General features: G+C 31.1%; 1 protein-coding gene across 1 annotated transcript in view; it reads right to left on the bottom strand.

Moving 5' to 3' along the window:
* The window catches only part of Eys (EGF-like photoreceptor maintenance factor), a 1,514,165-nt gene that overhangs the window by 593,668 nt on the left and 907,131 nt on the right, over positions 1 to 13,366 (bottom strand). Inside the window, 1 exon segment of the mRNA XM_077109730.1 lies at positions 1,385 to 1,575. Coding sequence (XP_076965845.1) covers positions 1,385 to 1,575 — 191 coding nt within the window.

Genomic DNA, 13,366 nt, shown 5'->3' with positions numbered 1-13,366 from the left:
AATACCAAGTGTGTTTTGTTTACTCCAGAATCTTGAGAACCTGGCATAATGACAAGTGATAGCTATGTAGTTCAATGAATGAATAAACAGATACAAGAATGAATCAAAATATTTCTGCTTTTATGATGCTATGTTGAGTTGATATTTGTATCAGCTATTGTGCTAAATTCTCTGAATGTATTTTATTACTTAAGAAAAATGAACATTTCAACAAAATCAATCTACTAGAATCTTAAGGCATACCTTGACCATTCATGGAAATTCATGGTGATATATCACATCTTGAAAGGAATGGTAGGAAAAATACAATTATTGTTGCCTATAGAGGACTGCTGAGATAGTTAATTTATTGCAATGATGATTAGGATAACATTACTAAAGTAAATTTTAGAATACTAATATCAGTAATTTGTTAAGATACAATAATGTTAGGCTTAGAACATACACTTTAAAATCAAAGTTGGCTTTTAAATTTTATTATCTGTGTAATCTTGGGCCTTTGAAAAATGTTGTGACCCTTTACTTCAAACATTTACTGTTCCTTTGAAAAAATGGTGAAAACCCTCTATTCTAATTATCTTGAAATCTCTGTTCTTTTTTGTTTCACTGATTTGATTATTATATAATGTATGCATATATCAAACATCACAAGGCACCTGTAAGTATATATAGTTATTATGTATCAATCAAAAGGACCCATAATAAGAAAATTATAAAATCTACCATGTGTTCAATCAGCAATTTCAATTTTTTAACCTCAGAATTGTTTTGCACTCTTAAAATTTATTAAGACCTTCAAAGAGTTTTTTTTTTTAAATTGGGTTATGCCTGTCAATATTCACAAAATTAAAAATTGAAAGTCATTGTGAAAAAAAAAATATAAGAACACAATATGTATCCTCTGAAAATTTCCATTGTATACTTATGACAGTGAGAGTGAAAAAGATAAATAGTATGTTAATATTATCATGAAAATAGTGTTTTTCTTCAAGACTATGAAAGGATCTTGGAATTATTTACATAAGGGTCCCCAGAGCACACCTGCCCATTGGGGTTATAAAAAATGGTAATAATGATTATAATTGGGAGAGTGGGAAACTGGAAAATATAAAAGTGGTCAACATAAAAACATAAAGAAAAGAAGATAATTCAAGTTAATTCAAATCATACTGTTTTTATACATATAACTACTAAACAGAAAAAAAAAAAATATATATATATATATATACATACATACATATACATACATAAAACTAGAACAGAGACAGCCTGTTGGTAAGTATAATAGATAAAGAAATGTTTACATTTTACTTTAACAATAACCACTAATTCAGGCAGTCAACCAACTTTTTCAAATTTTCTTTAAATGATCTGAAGGACTTACCTTTAAAGTACCATTTTCAATAAACAATTGAATAAAAAATCCATCTACTGAATTTGATTCTTGCTTGACATACAGCAGGAGTCCATAAGGACTGAAGGTCTGAAATTCCAGGGTGATGTTATTTTGTGGATTTAAAAACACATTCTGAAATTCTAGATAGGAATCTCCGTAATAGCAAACACAACTGAGATCTGTGGAGTCAGAAAGAATATACAGTTTAGGTTGGAATTAAATATTTAATACATGGGGTTTACATGATCCATATTAGCAAAATGTTTTATGAAGTGGCTCATATGTGACTCTTTCCTCATATTCCAAGCTTGAGCACTTATTTCCTTTGGCATAGTCACAGAGGAAATAATCATGTAAATGGTTAGGCCTTATTACTTTGAATTTGAGGGTTTCATTGTAGAATCTCTTTGGAAGGCAGGGAATGTCTAGATGACTATTCTTCACCTGCTTTACTTAGACATTTTAAAAAGTCAATGGAAATAGGAACATTTTCTAAAGACATCCTTATATTTATTGCTTCTATAAAATATTGATACAAAATTATGATTTATGTTATTTTTGTTATTCTGGTGGGAGTGGCTTATGAAGAAAAGATAGACAATACCTAAACCAGATAAACTGTCACCTTTTTACAACAATGTTCTATATTATTTAAATTTCTTTATAAACCTCCCTTGCCTTCTGAATGATATTTTCATAAGCATAATATTTCAAATAAAATTTGAAGACATCTTGAGCAAAATACTTTAGTAGTTTATTTTTTTATTTTTATTTTTTTAAAAAAGAGAGAGAGAGAGAATTTCTTAATATTTATTTTTTAGTTTTCGGTGGACACAACATCTTTATTTTATTTTTATGTGGTGCTGAGAATTGAACCCAGAACCCGGCTCATGCCAGGTGAGTGCACTACCGCTTGAACCACATCCCCAGCCCATATTTTGATAGTTTTATTTTGTAAATTTATAAATGTATGATTAATGAAACCATATAGCTTATTTCTTGGAATTAGTTGCTATACACTTTACATTATTATTTAGGGCATTCTTAACCTGAAACACTTATTTTGTTTATTATTTTAATTATTATAATTATTAACACTTATTGTACAAATTAATTGCTTTTACTGTGGCACTTTCATACTTATACATATAATATTGAGAGCCACTGTTTGCTTGATAAATACTCAGTTGATATTGTTGATTGATGACCTTCTTGAAATAAAGAATTAATCTCCTTTCATTTTATCACTTCTGTTGCTCTCTTGTGACATCTCCTCCAACAACTGTGCCTCCTTTAAAAAAAACTTCTAAATCATTCTTTCTAATTCATAGAAAAGATAATTCATGAAGGTTTGTGAATTTTAGTGCGCTAAAATATATATCCACTATAGAAAAACACTGTGTTTTGAATCTGTACTTTTACACTTCAACAGAATTTATAGTCTATGTGGAGCAGTGACAGATAATAATTTTCAATGAAGTTTTAGAGACAATGTTTATGCTGAATTTTCAAACCTCCTAAAAACTTTTTTTAAAAAATCAGCTAAGCCTCAAATATATTTTTACTTTTAATCAGTAATAAGAAATCTTGAAATACTGACAGAAAACATTTGGGCTTTGTTTTTTAATCAAGGAATTCATTAGTGAAGCAAAGCTCACTAATGAAAAGGATTGAAAACAGAACATTATGCTTTCAGTTTTGACATTCTAATCTTTTTGTTGTTATGAGATATAGACAGATATTTTTCTTCATACAGTTTCAATGGTAATGCTGAAAAATAATAATTAGAATTTCATATATTACATAGTTTTAAATGTTTCAGACATTTGTTTGAGCTGAGAAAAGACACAAATATTCATTTGATTTAAAGTTCACATTATGAAGGAGTGTAAAGTATTTTCAAAGACTAACATTAAAACATGAATATATGCAATATTAGTGAAAAGCAATACAAAAAAGCCCTAACATTTCAAACACTTTAGAAATAAATATGTTGCCCAAATGATAGTAGCTAATTAAAAATCTCTTTAAATTTGTAGATATATTATTCTTAAATACATTAAGTGTCTGTGTCCTTAAGTGATTAGTGCTTTATACAAAATTCTACGCATGCTCAATTTGGGGTATATCATTTTATCCAAAGTACTAAACATAGTATTTAATTTTTTAAGGCATTGAAAGGACTTACTGTCTCTCATAAAAAATGTGATTGTTTTTTATTAATATGTGTTTGAAAAATGATGTTCTATTTGGTTTGGATTAATAAAGTTGAGGAAATATTTTACAAAGTGTACTGAATTGTTTTTTTTCCTATTCAAATTTATGAAAACAAATTTTTACATTTAGCAAAAATTTTAGTTGGATAAGAACAGTGATTAAAAAATAAAATACAGAGTAGTGAAGAAAAGATAAATATAGAGACAATTTCCAGCAATGATGAGATAGAATCTAATAATTGGACATCTTTTTTCATTTTCTGGAATTAAATATAAGGTTTGTTCCTTTCAATAATCATTTTCCTAAATAGAAGGATTGTTATATGAATTGTGTGGTCATTATATGATAAGGGGATATTAATTTTCCCAAAGCTGGGAAATTATCAAGACCTTGTCTTCAAATAAAATAGTAAACACTAAAAAGTCCTGGGGATGTAGAATGGTAGAGTGCCCCTGTGTTTAGTTCCCAGTAAGCACTAAAGAAAAAAAGGTATGGTAACAGGGTGGGCTTAGAGATGAATGTATGTTTATGCTAATGCTCAACTGGCTACTCATAAATTACAGTGATTACCTCCTTCTGTATATTCTGATGTTTACAGAGTATGTTTTAATCTCAAACTTGTTTTTATCATTATTCCAATATGGCAACCAGAGGCAGTTTAAGTGACATACTGCCTCATTCTTGTCCATCTAACCTGGTTTCCTATATTTCCATTGTAAAAGGAGGAAAAAATCTTTCCCAAATTGTGGAAAGTTAACTTCCAAAACTTAACTAACTAGAATTGGGTTGTAAGGGAACGGCGAAACGTCGGAGAAAGAGACCACAAGAGACCAACTTCATGCAACACGCAGGGGAAGTTTATTAGGATCCGGTTCAGCGCGCTGAGGCTCTAGGCAGGCTCACACAGAAAGGGAGAACAGCCCAGAGCCCCGAGCCAAGGTTAAGCTGAGCTTAAGTACACCTTTTGGAGAGGGCAGGGGTGGGGGGCTTTGCATACATCAGAACAAATCAACAAGAGATGGGGGGGGCGGGAATTGAAAAACAACTCTGAGTCAAGATTAGCACATTTACTGGCGGGAACAGATTGGACGGGGGTGATTGGTTACTCTTAACTTGGGGGGAATATTTAAACTGACATCAAAGGCTTTGGGGTAGCCAAGGTATTTAACATATCAATGGTCTCTTACATATCAATGGTCTCTTACTTTACAACCCAAGCCTGTCCTTTACACTTTAACTCTGGCTCTGTGGCTTAGAATCAGCTTAGAAATTTTACCTTTACAGGGTCACTGGTAAAGCTCTCCAATGTGGATGCAGATAAGATCAGCTTCCATTGACACCTATGCAAATAGGTTTATACTGGGTAAGATTAGTATTTTGTTGGGAAGAAAACCTTAAAGCCTAATTCTATATTTTACCAGATTCAAGCCTTATTTCCTGACAAATATCTGGATATTCAGATCCTAAAACTGAAGGTGCTTCCTTATGTATCCTCTCTTTTAAACTTTGTGCTTGAGCTTCTAGGAGGCAATTCTTGCCTTTGCATCTAGCAGTTCAGATTAAGTTTAAGGATGAGTCTAGACACACACACAAAATTTGTTTGAATCTTGGTTGTTGATAGATAAGAAGCTGGCAAAATTTTTCTTTTTGATATACAAGTGTGGGAATACTTAATGCTTATTAACCTGTGGTCACTGCTATTGTATGAGAATGAAGAAAATTTCAAAGGGTATTCAGAAGAAAATTAGGAATTAAGGACTCTATCTCTACATCTTAAAGAAGTTTTTCAAATGTAATAATAGAATAGTGTTAGAGTCTGTAAACAAGTCAGGATGGCTTCTGGCATTTTGCCAGAGAAATGTTAGAGTCTGTAAACAAGTCTGGATGGTGCCTGGCAAAATGCCAGAGGGAATGGTTTGTGAAGTAACAAAAGCCAGCCATTAAGTGTGGAGATTCCTTATTGGTTGACTGCTGTATCCAGTTTATGTTAATTAGATAAGCTGTGTGGAATGTATAAATACCACTCCTGTCCTACAATAAACTGCTCCCATTCCTGCTGTATCAATGTACACAAGTTGTTCGTCACCCACTCCCCACCACCACCTATTTGCTACAGCCGGACTTCGGCAGAATATATTTTACGATAAATGAATAAAAGTGATTCTGAGTTATATAGGTGTCTGTGTGTATTTTTGTATATATATAAACAAACAATATAAAACAAATATGTATAATTTTAGTTCTTTTGATAAGTATAAACATTTTCTCCAAAACTATATTTTTAAAATAAAAATAAGTAATTAGAAAAACAATCAATTAATCTTAGTTTGAACCACTTTTTGATATATTGGTTAGCAGATAATAACATTCTAAATATATTGTAAAGAACAGTATCTTTTTCATACCTCATGTTTTATATATGATTAAATGTGTAAGTTGGATTACCATGAGGAATAACTGAATACCAGGATTTTCCACAAGTTGATAATGACTCTATGAAGACTAGGTATTTAAAGTAAAAGACAGATATGACAGACCTATTTCTAATAGGTTATTGTTAATATCAATGTAATCCATAAATATTCATGCAAAGAGTTATTATGTACTATTTTTTGGAGTCTTCAACCTAGCTTAATGTAAAGAAATATTTTGCATCTCAAATGCAAGATGGCCCCTTATTCATTTCATGTTTTTTAAAAATAACATGTAGGAAATAATATTGAATATTTGTGATATGTGTGTGCATGCATATCTGTTTTCTGTTAATAAAGTATTACTTTGAGAAAACTTTCATGTATAACACTTAAATGTGTAACACTTATATTTATACCTTCATGTATAACAGATAAATGTTTACAACATTATTCATTGAGAAACCTATATCACATCTTGATTCTTGACTCTATCTATAAGGAGATCAGCAACCACAAATTAGCCACAGATACTCTCTCTGACTTGGTTCTCTAAATTTATGTTATTCCTAGAGAGAAGAGCTTAGGTTTTATTATTACAAAATAGTTTCCATGTTAAATGCTTTATACTTCCATGTTCTACAAATTGTCTAATTAACCTTAAAATTCAACTTTACATAATCCATGTTAATTCATCTCAATTAGCTTACCGTTCATGAATAAAGCAGAAGAAAATAGGAAAACTAAAATTAACCCTCTGTACACTGTGTGATAAATTTTTATTGGTGTACATTAATTATACAAGGTGGGAAATTTCACTGTGGCATATTCATATACACATATAACAAAGTTTAATCTGTATCACTCCAATACCTACTCTTACTCTCCCTGACTCAGATATATACCCTTCCTCTATACCAGTCATCTTCCTTCTACTCTCATAACATCTTTTCCCCCTCTTTTTCCCCTCTAGTTTCCACATGAGAGAAAACATTTGACATTTGTCTTTGAAATTCTGACTTATTTTACTTAACATAATGCTTTGCAGATACCTCCATGTTCCTGCCAATGACATAATTTTGTCCATATGGTTTAATAAAAATCCATTGTGTATATTTTTTTAATCCATTCTATAGGTTGATTCCACAATTAGGTTATTGTGAACTGTGATAGGCATGGGTATATATGTTATCTCTAAAATATGTTGACCTTAATTCTTTTGGATAAATATCAAGGTGAGGTATAGTTAGATCATTTGGTAGTTTTATTATTAGTTTTCTGGGGAATCCTTAAACTATATTTCAGAGTGATATTAGTAATTTAGATTCCCACCAACAGAGTTATGAGTTCCCTCTGCCCATCACCATCCTTGTCAGTATTTATTGTTATTTGTATTCTTGATTATTGCCATCTTGGCTGGAGTAAGATGGAATCTCACTGTACTTTTGATTTTTAGTTTGCTGATGGCCAAAGATGTTGTATGTTTTTTATATAATTGTTAGCCCTTGAGTAATGTCTGTTTAGCTCATTTGCCCACTTATTGAATGGGCTTTGGCTTATTTATACTGACTTTTTTGAGTTTGTTAAATATTATAGATATTAATTCTCTGTCAGAAGAGCAGCTGACAAAGATTTCTCTCCTATCCTGTAGGATCTTCACTGTTAAATGCTGGGTTTTGTTAGGTTCTATAATATGCTTCTTGAAATGATATTTTTCCCCAGGCAATTTAAAGATTTATGCTCTATGAAAATGTTCTTGTTTTTATTGTATGAACTAAGCATATTTCAAGATAAATTATTGTTAAATATTTTTCCTTTCATAGATTTTCACAGATTGATTAGTACATGGAATAAAAGTCAGTGACATAATTTATAGAGCAAGTTTTAGTTTTATAAAGCAAAAAGATTTACACATAACCAAGAATACTGAAACTTAAAGCTGGACTATGTAATGTAAAATTTGCAGAGACCCCTCAGTGTAGCCAAATGAAACATATAATAAATATAAAATTATAGAGGCAGATTTTAAGAAAATAAATGATTGTAAGGAAAATTCAGGGAGAACTAATTATGTAGTTGAATATGTTTTCTCTGAAAGCAATCAGCAGTCTTTTCAAAAGGAAGCATAACATCTATTATAATAATATTTTTTCTTTCACTGGAAAATGGTGATAGATTATCAGGAACATTTCTTTATTGCAAACTGTAAGTAGGAGAAATTTCTCTTTCTAAAAGAAAAAAAATCAAAGCATGCTACTCCTTTGTTTAACAACCTTTGTTGCCAGTTGCTTTGCATAGAATTTTTTCAAACTTTCTTTTTGCTTTTGTCTTGTAATATAGAATATCAATAACTCTAGGATGACATACAGAACAGTTATCCTTTCTTTATTAATCTGCATTGTTAATTTTGTTATACTTTCACATACATGTATCTTTTTCTGAATTTATTCTATTCCTTTGAACAGATTATGAAACCCAAGCCAAACCCTGAGTTAGTGAGCTTTATGATTTATCTTGGTAGTGGGTAGGGCAAGTTCTGCATATTATTCTCCTCCCACAGGCTTGAGTTGCTTATCCTGTGCCTTGTGCCCTTTTACTTTATGTAGGCATTAGGATAATTTATATATGAAACATAATGAAACCTATAAAAACCCTTATTATATATAAATTGATTCAAATTTCTTTGTTTATAGAAAAAGTGTAAGTAACTGATATCTTTGTGATACTTTAGCTTCCTGTACAAAGATATAGTATACATCTCCATTTCTTTAAAATTTCTACAACATTTTTTGTATTGTTTAAAATTATTTATAAAGATCATGGGCTTACTTCCTTAGATTATATTCTAGAAACCTTATGAATTTGTTGCTACTTTAAGCAGGTTTTCTTCGGGTACTACTATTTAAATCATTATTTTAGTGTATGAAATGTAATTGACTATTGTATATCGAGCAACTTTGTTGAACTCTTCTATTTTCAATAATTATATATAATTTGTGAGTAAGGAGATTTTTCTTTCTATTCTTTGCTTCTTAGTTTATTACTCTGCCTAGCATCATTAGGGTGAAAAACTTTGAACTGAAACAATAAAAATGAGATTTCTTTTCTTATTTTGATTTTGCAGGGGAGATTTTTAAGCTGTCACCTTTGGGCGTGTTTTGCACATTATTAAATAAAGTGCCTTTCAGCTCATTAATACTTTCAATTTTAGTTTGCTGGTTTCTTCACTTGTTGATGTGATTATAATGTGAAAATTTTTGATATTTAATATCAAACCATTATTTTATTCCTGAATTAAAACCTATTTGCTCATGATGTATGCACATATATGGATTTCATTTATAACAATTCATGCTCAGGATATTTGCATCTATGCTGAAGATTGGGATTGCGTTTGAACTTTCATTTTTCATCATATCTTTTCTGATTGTAAAACTAACATTTTACTTAGCATTATCAATAAATTTGGGAAGGTGAATTTCCTTTTCTAATCTCTGGAAGTTTTCTTTATTGTATGTGTGAAAATGTGCAATGATTTTTAAGAATTTTTATTAGTGCATTATAATTATACATAATAGTGCGGTTTGTTGTTAAGTATCTGTACATGCTTAAAATGTGACAGTATAAATTGGTCAGTCTCATTGTGTAGTATCTCCCCTTTCCCACTCCTCCTCCCTTCCCCCAGTCTCCTTTCTGTACTCTATTGGTCTCTATTCTATATTCATGAATCCCCCCACTTTTCTTTTTTTTCATTTTTCCTCTTTAATTCTGGAGGAAGTTTTCTTGACTCATCACTTAAATTCTGTATCAAACCATAAAACTGTTATTGTACAACATCCTAAAATAATGACTAAAGATTGTAATTTAATGTACTGGTTAGGAAGAAGAATGTTATAGTACAAAGTGTTTCAACTTGCAAGGAGGCTAAGTTTTAATACTAATTTAGTCAGTTAGTATGTCTTAGCTTAGAGAGGCCATTTCACTTTTTTGTTCCCCACTTTTCTCCATAAATTAGGTGACAGTTATAACAGACTTCAAATTACAACAGATTTAATTTTATTTCTATGACATGCTTGGAATTACTATATTTTGCTCCTATTATTTGAGGGAGGAAAATCTTCTCTCCCAGTGAAACAAACAGATTTGCAATTATTTTAAAAATAATTGATACAGGCAAATGCTTTGAATTTTTGTGGGGCATGCATTTAGAAAGAGCAGAAGCAGATGGTATTGCCACTCTAAGCTTATCTGGGTAGAACCCTGAGGCTTCAGTGGTGGTGTACAAAAAGCCCTTGTTTTCCATTTTTCTAAGATCAGCTCATGTTTTCAATTCTTTTACTGTTTAGCTGTTTTATTAACAATGAAATGCGAATTATATTGTCTTTATTCTTTACATAATACTTCTGCATGCATCATCTAATTTGAGTCTCACCTCACTCTGGAAAATATAAGGTCATGTTCTTATGATCTCTATATTATTATAGTAAAAAACTGAGGCCTAGGGAATATTTGATCAAAACTTTAGAACTTAGAAAAGGGCTTCTTTCTTCAAAGTGTGTATGTGTGTGTGTGTGTGTGTGTGTGTGTGTGTGTGTGTGTGAGAGAGAGAAAAAAAAATGAGAGAGAGAGAGAGAGAGAGAGAGAGAGGAGAGAGAGAGATTGATTGAACCTAAGGATGCTCTACCACTGAGCTACATCTCTAGTCCTTTATATTTTTTAGTTTGAGAGAGGGTCTCACTAAGTTGCTGAGGCTGGCTGACAATTTTGATCTTTCTCCTCAAGCCTTCCGAACTTCTGGGATCACAACCCTGTACTGCAACAGAAAATCATATGTTCTTGAACACCAGTTTTATCTTTTGTGAACAAGAAACTTATCAATTATGTTAAACATAGTGTTATGGTTTAGAAATGAGATATTCCCTTCAAAAGCTTATGTGTGAGACAATGAAAAAATTTTCAGAGGTGAAAATGATTAGATTATGAGAGGTATAAAGGGGTTGGTAGATTAGTTCACTGATATAGATTAACTGGGTGGTAACTATAGGCTGATAGGGGTAGCTGGAAGAAGAAAGTCAATGGGAATGTGCCTTTGGGTTTTTATTTTGTCCCTGGTGAGCACAGCATACTCTCTGATTTCTGCTTGTCATGTCCTGACCTTCTTTCCTCTGCCAAGCCCCTCTGCCATGACGTTCTGTCACCTCAGTCCCAGAGCTATAGAGTGGACCAACCATGGACTGAATTTTTAAAACCATGAGCCAAAGTAAAATTTTCCTCCTCTATGTTGTTCTTGTCTGTTGTTTTGGTTATGGTGATGAAAAACTAATGGAAACCTAGTTTTTACAATTCTTCAAAAAATGCTAATTTAAACCTGGGGCTATAATCATTGGTAGAGAGCTTATCTAGCATATGTGAGGCCAAAACACTCATTTCTTCTTCTCATAAGGATTCTAATATTGAATTCTATCCTAAGGGAATGATGTAGTGATTAATATTGGTGAGTGCACAAATAGTGACCCCCTTTACCAACGGGTTCCAAAATGATATATAAAGTGGTTTTGTACATTGGTTTTTTATTAAAATAATTTATAAATAATAATTGAACTTAAAATGTCTGCAATGATTACTCAATGAAGGTAGTTTGAAATTAAACTATATTTAGTCTTTTAATAGATTTATGTGATCTTCCTTAATCTCCTTTAGCTGTTTTATGCATAAGAAATGTTGTAATCCGAATGGGATTTTATAGGTAGGCTGGAAACCTGCTCACTACTTAAAATATTATTTGACCAGGAAAATATATGTAATCAATGAAAGGAGAAAGTAGCAACACTGGAGAAACATCTCCTCCTTAAACTTTTCATCTCCTTGGCTAACTAGTTTACCAGAAAACATAATACAAATTCTGCTGTCCCGGGACTCCAGCAGTCTCCTTAAATAACGTATTCAAATTCAGGATGAACAAATCCTTTCAATACTGAGAAGTCATTGTGTTTACTCTTTATTTTTTAATGGTTTTGACATATCCCATTTCTTATTTAGAAGACTGGCAATAACAAAATATATAAAAAATGTGTTGAGTGAATAACTTTATTTGTCAATGTATGTCATCATAAAAGACTCTGTAGAACAAAAACATGAAAGAAAATTAAGGAGTCATGTAACATTTTATACTCATTGAAAGTCATCGATATGGATTATAATCATTGTGCATAACATATCTGGGAATAAAGCAGCTATTTAAAAAGATCTAAAGTTTAATTGCTGATATGTACTATCTGTACAATTTATAGTTAAATAAAATAAAAATGCTCACTACAACTCTATTCCTAATGCAACATAACCAAATAATCTGTCTTAATAAATCATGGTGTAACTAATAAAAATAAATAACCTTATTAATATTTCAGATATGTTACTGCTTATTTAGAGCAAAATAAAAAGAGTGACATATTTTCTTTATGCTTAAAAAATTAAGTAAAGTAATTATCCACTCATGTGATTAGATAGAATCTTATATATTTTATTTTTACTTACTTAATATTCCTTTAAAATGTAATTTAATTTACAATTTGTAATATTACTTAAATGATACCTACAATTTAATTGTCCCCCTCAAGCTGTCTTGGCAAAAACTGGCTTTAATTCTTTTCAATGCTTAGATGTTCTGATAGATAAGGGGAAAAGTAAAGGTGTTAATAGTGATTTTCCATATCTCACCTTACTCCTAGCAATCAGCTTTTAATTAAATGTAATTTTCAACTCTTCACCTGATCTTTCAACATTGTTAGAATTTCAAGACAGATTTCTGCTATTAACCAGCAGTTGGCCATGGGCAAAGTACAAAAGTAAAATAGACTTGTACTTTATAGAATTGTGGACTTAGGTAGAAAAAAGGAGAATATACAAATGAAAAATACATAATGCAATATTATACATGCACAAACATACATATACACATATATGTAAGTGCATACACACAGAACAGTCTTTAGTATGAATTCCACTCATAGGCATGTTATGGTATGTAATTATTTTCCTTTGACTGTGAAAAGTTAAAGGATTTATTTTGAGAACAGTTCATTGTAGGGAACTGGAAGTGTTGACTAACTAAACAGTATCTTTCATTGACCTGAAAACCATCATTGAAATAAGTTAAGGCATAACTCACATACATTTGTCATGTTTCTTCATTTATTTGCAGAGTGCGGCAGTCTTACAAGCCACTTTTAGTCGTTTTAAAATGAATTATAGGGGAAAAAAAGAAAAGAGAATATAATTTTCACTGTGATAGTGTTGGGGTTGGGAAGTGGGTTTATAAACCCCACCTGATGATCCCAGAATG

Source organism: Callospermophilus lateralis, chromosome 6, assembly GCF_048772815.1.
Source record: "Callospermophilus lateralis isolate mCalLat2 chromosome 6, mCalLat2.hap1, whole genome shotgun sequence".
In the NCBI taxonomy this organism is placed as follows: Eukaryota; Metazoa; Chordata; class Mammalia; order Rodentia; family Sciuridae; genus Callospermophilus; species Callospermophilus lateralis.
Note: the sequence above shows the minus strand (reverse complement) of the source record. Positions and strands in the feature narration are given on the sequence as shown.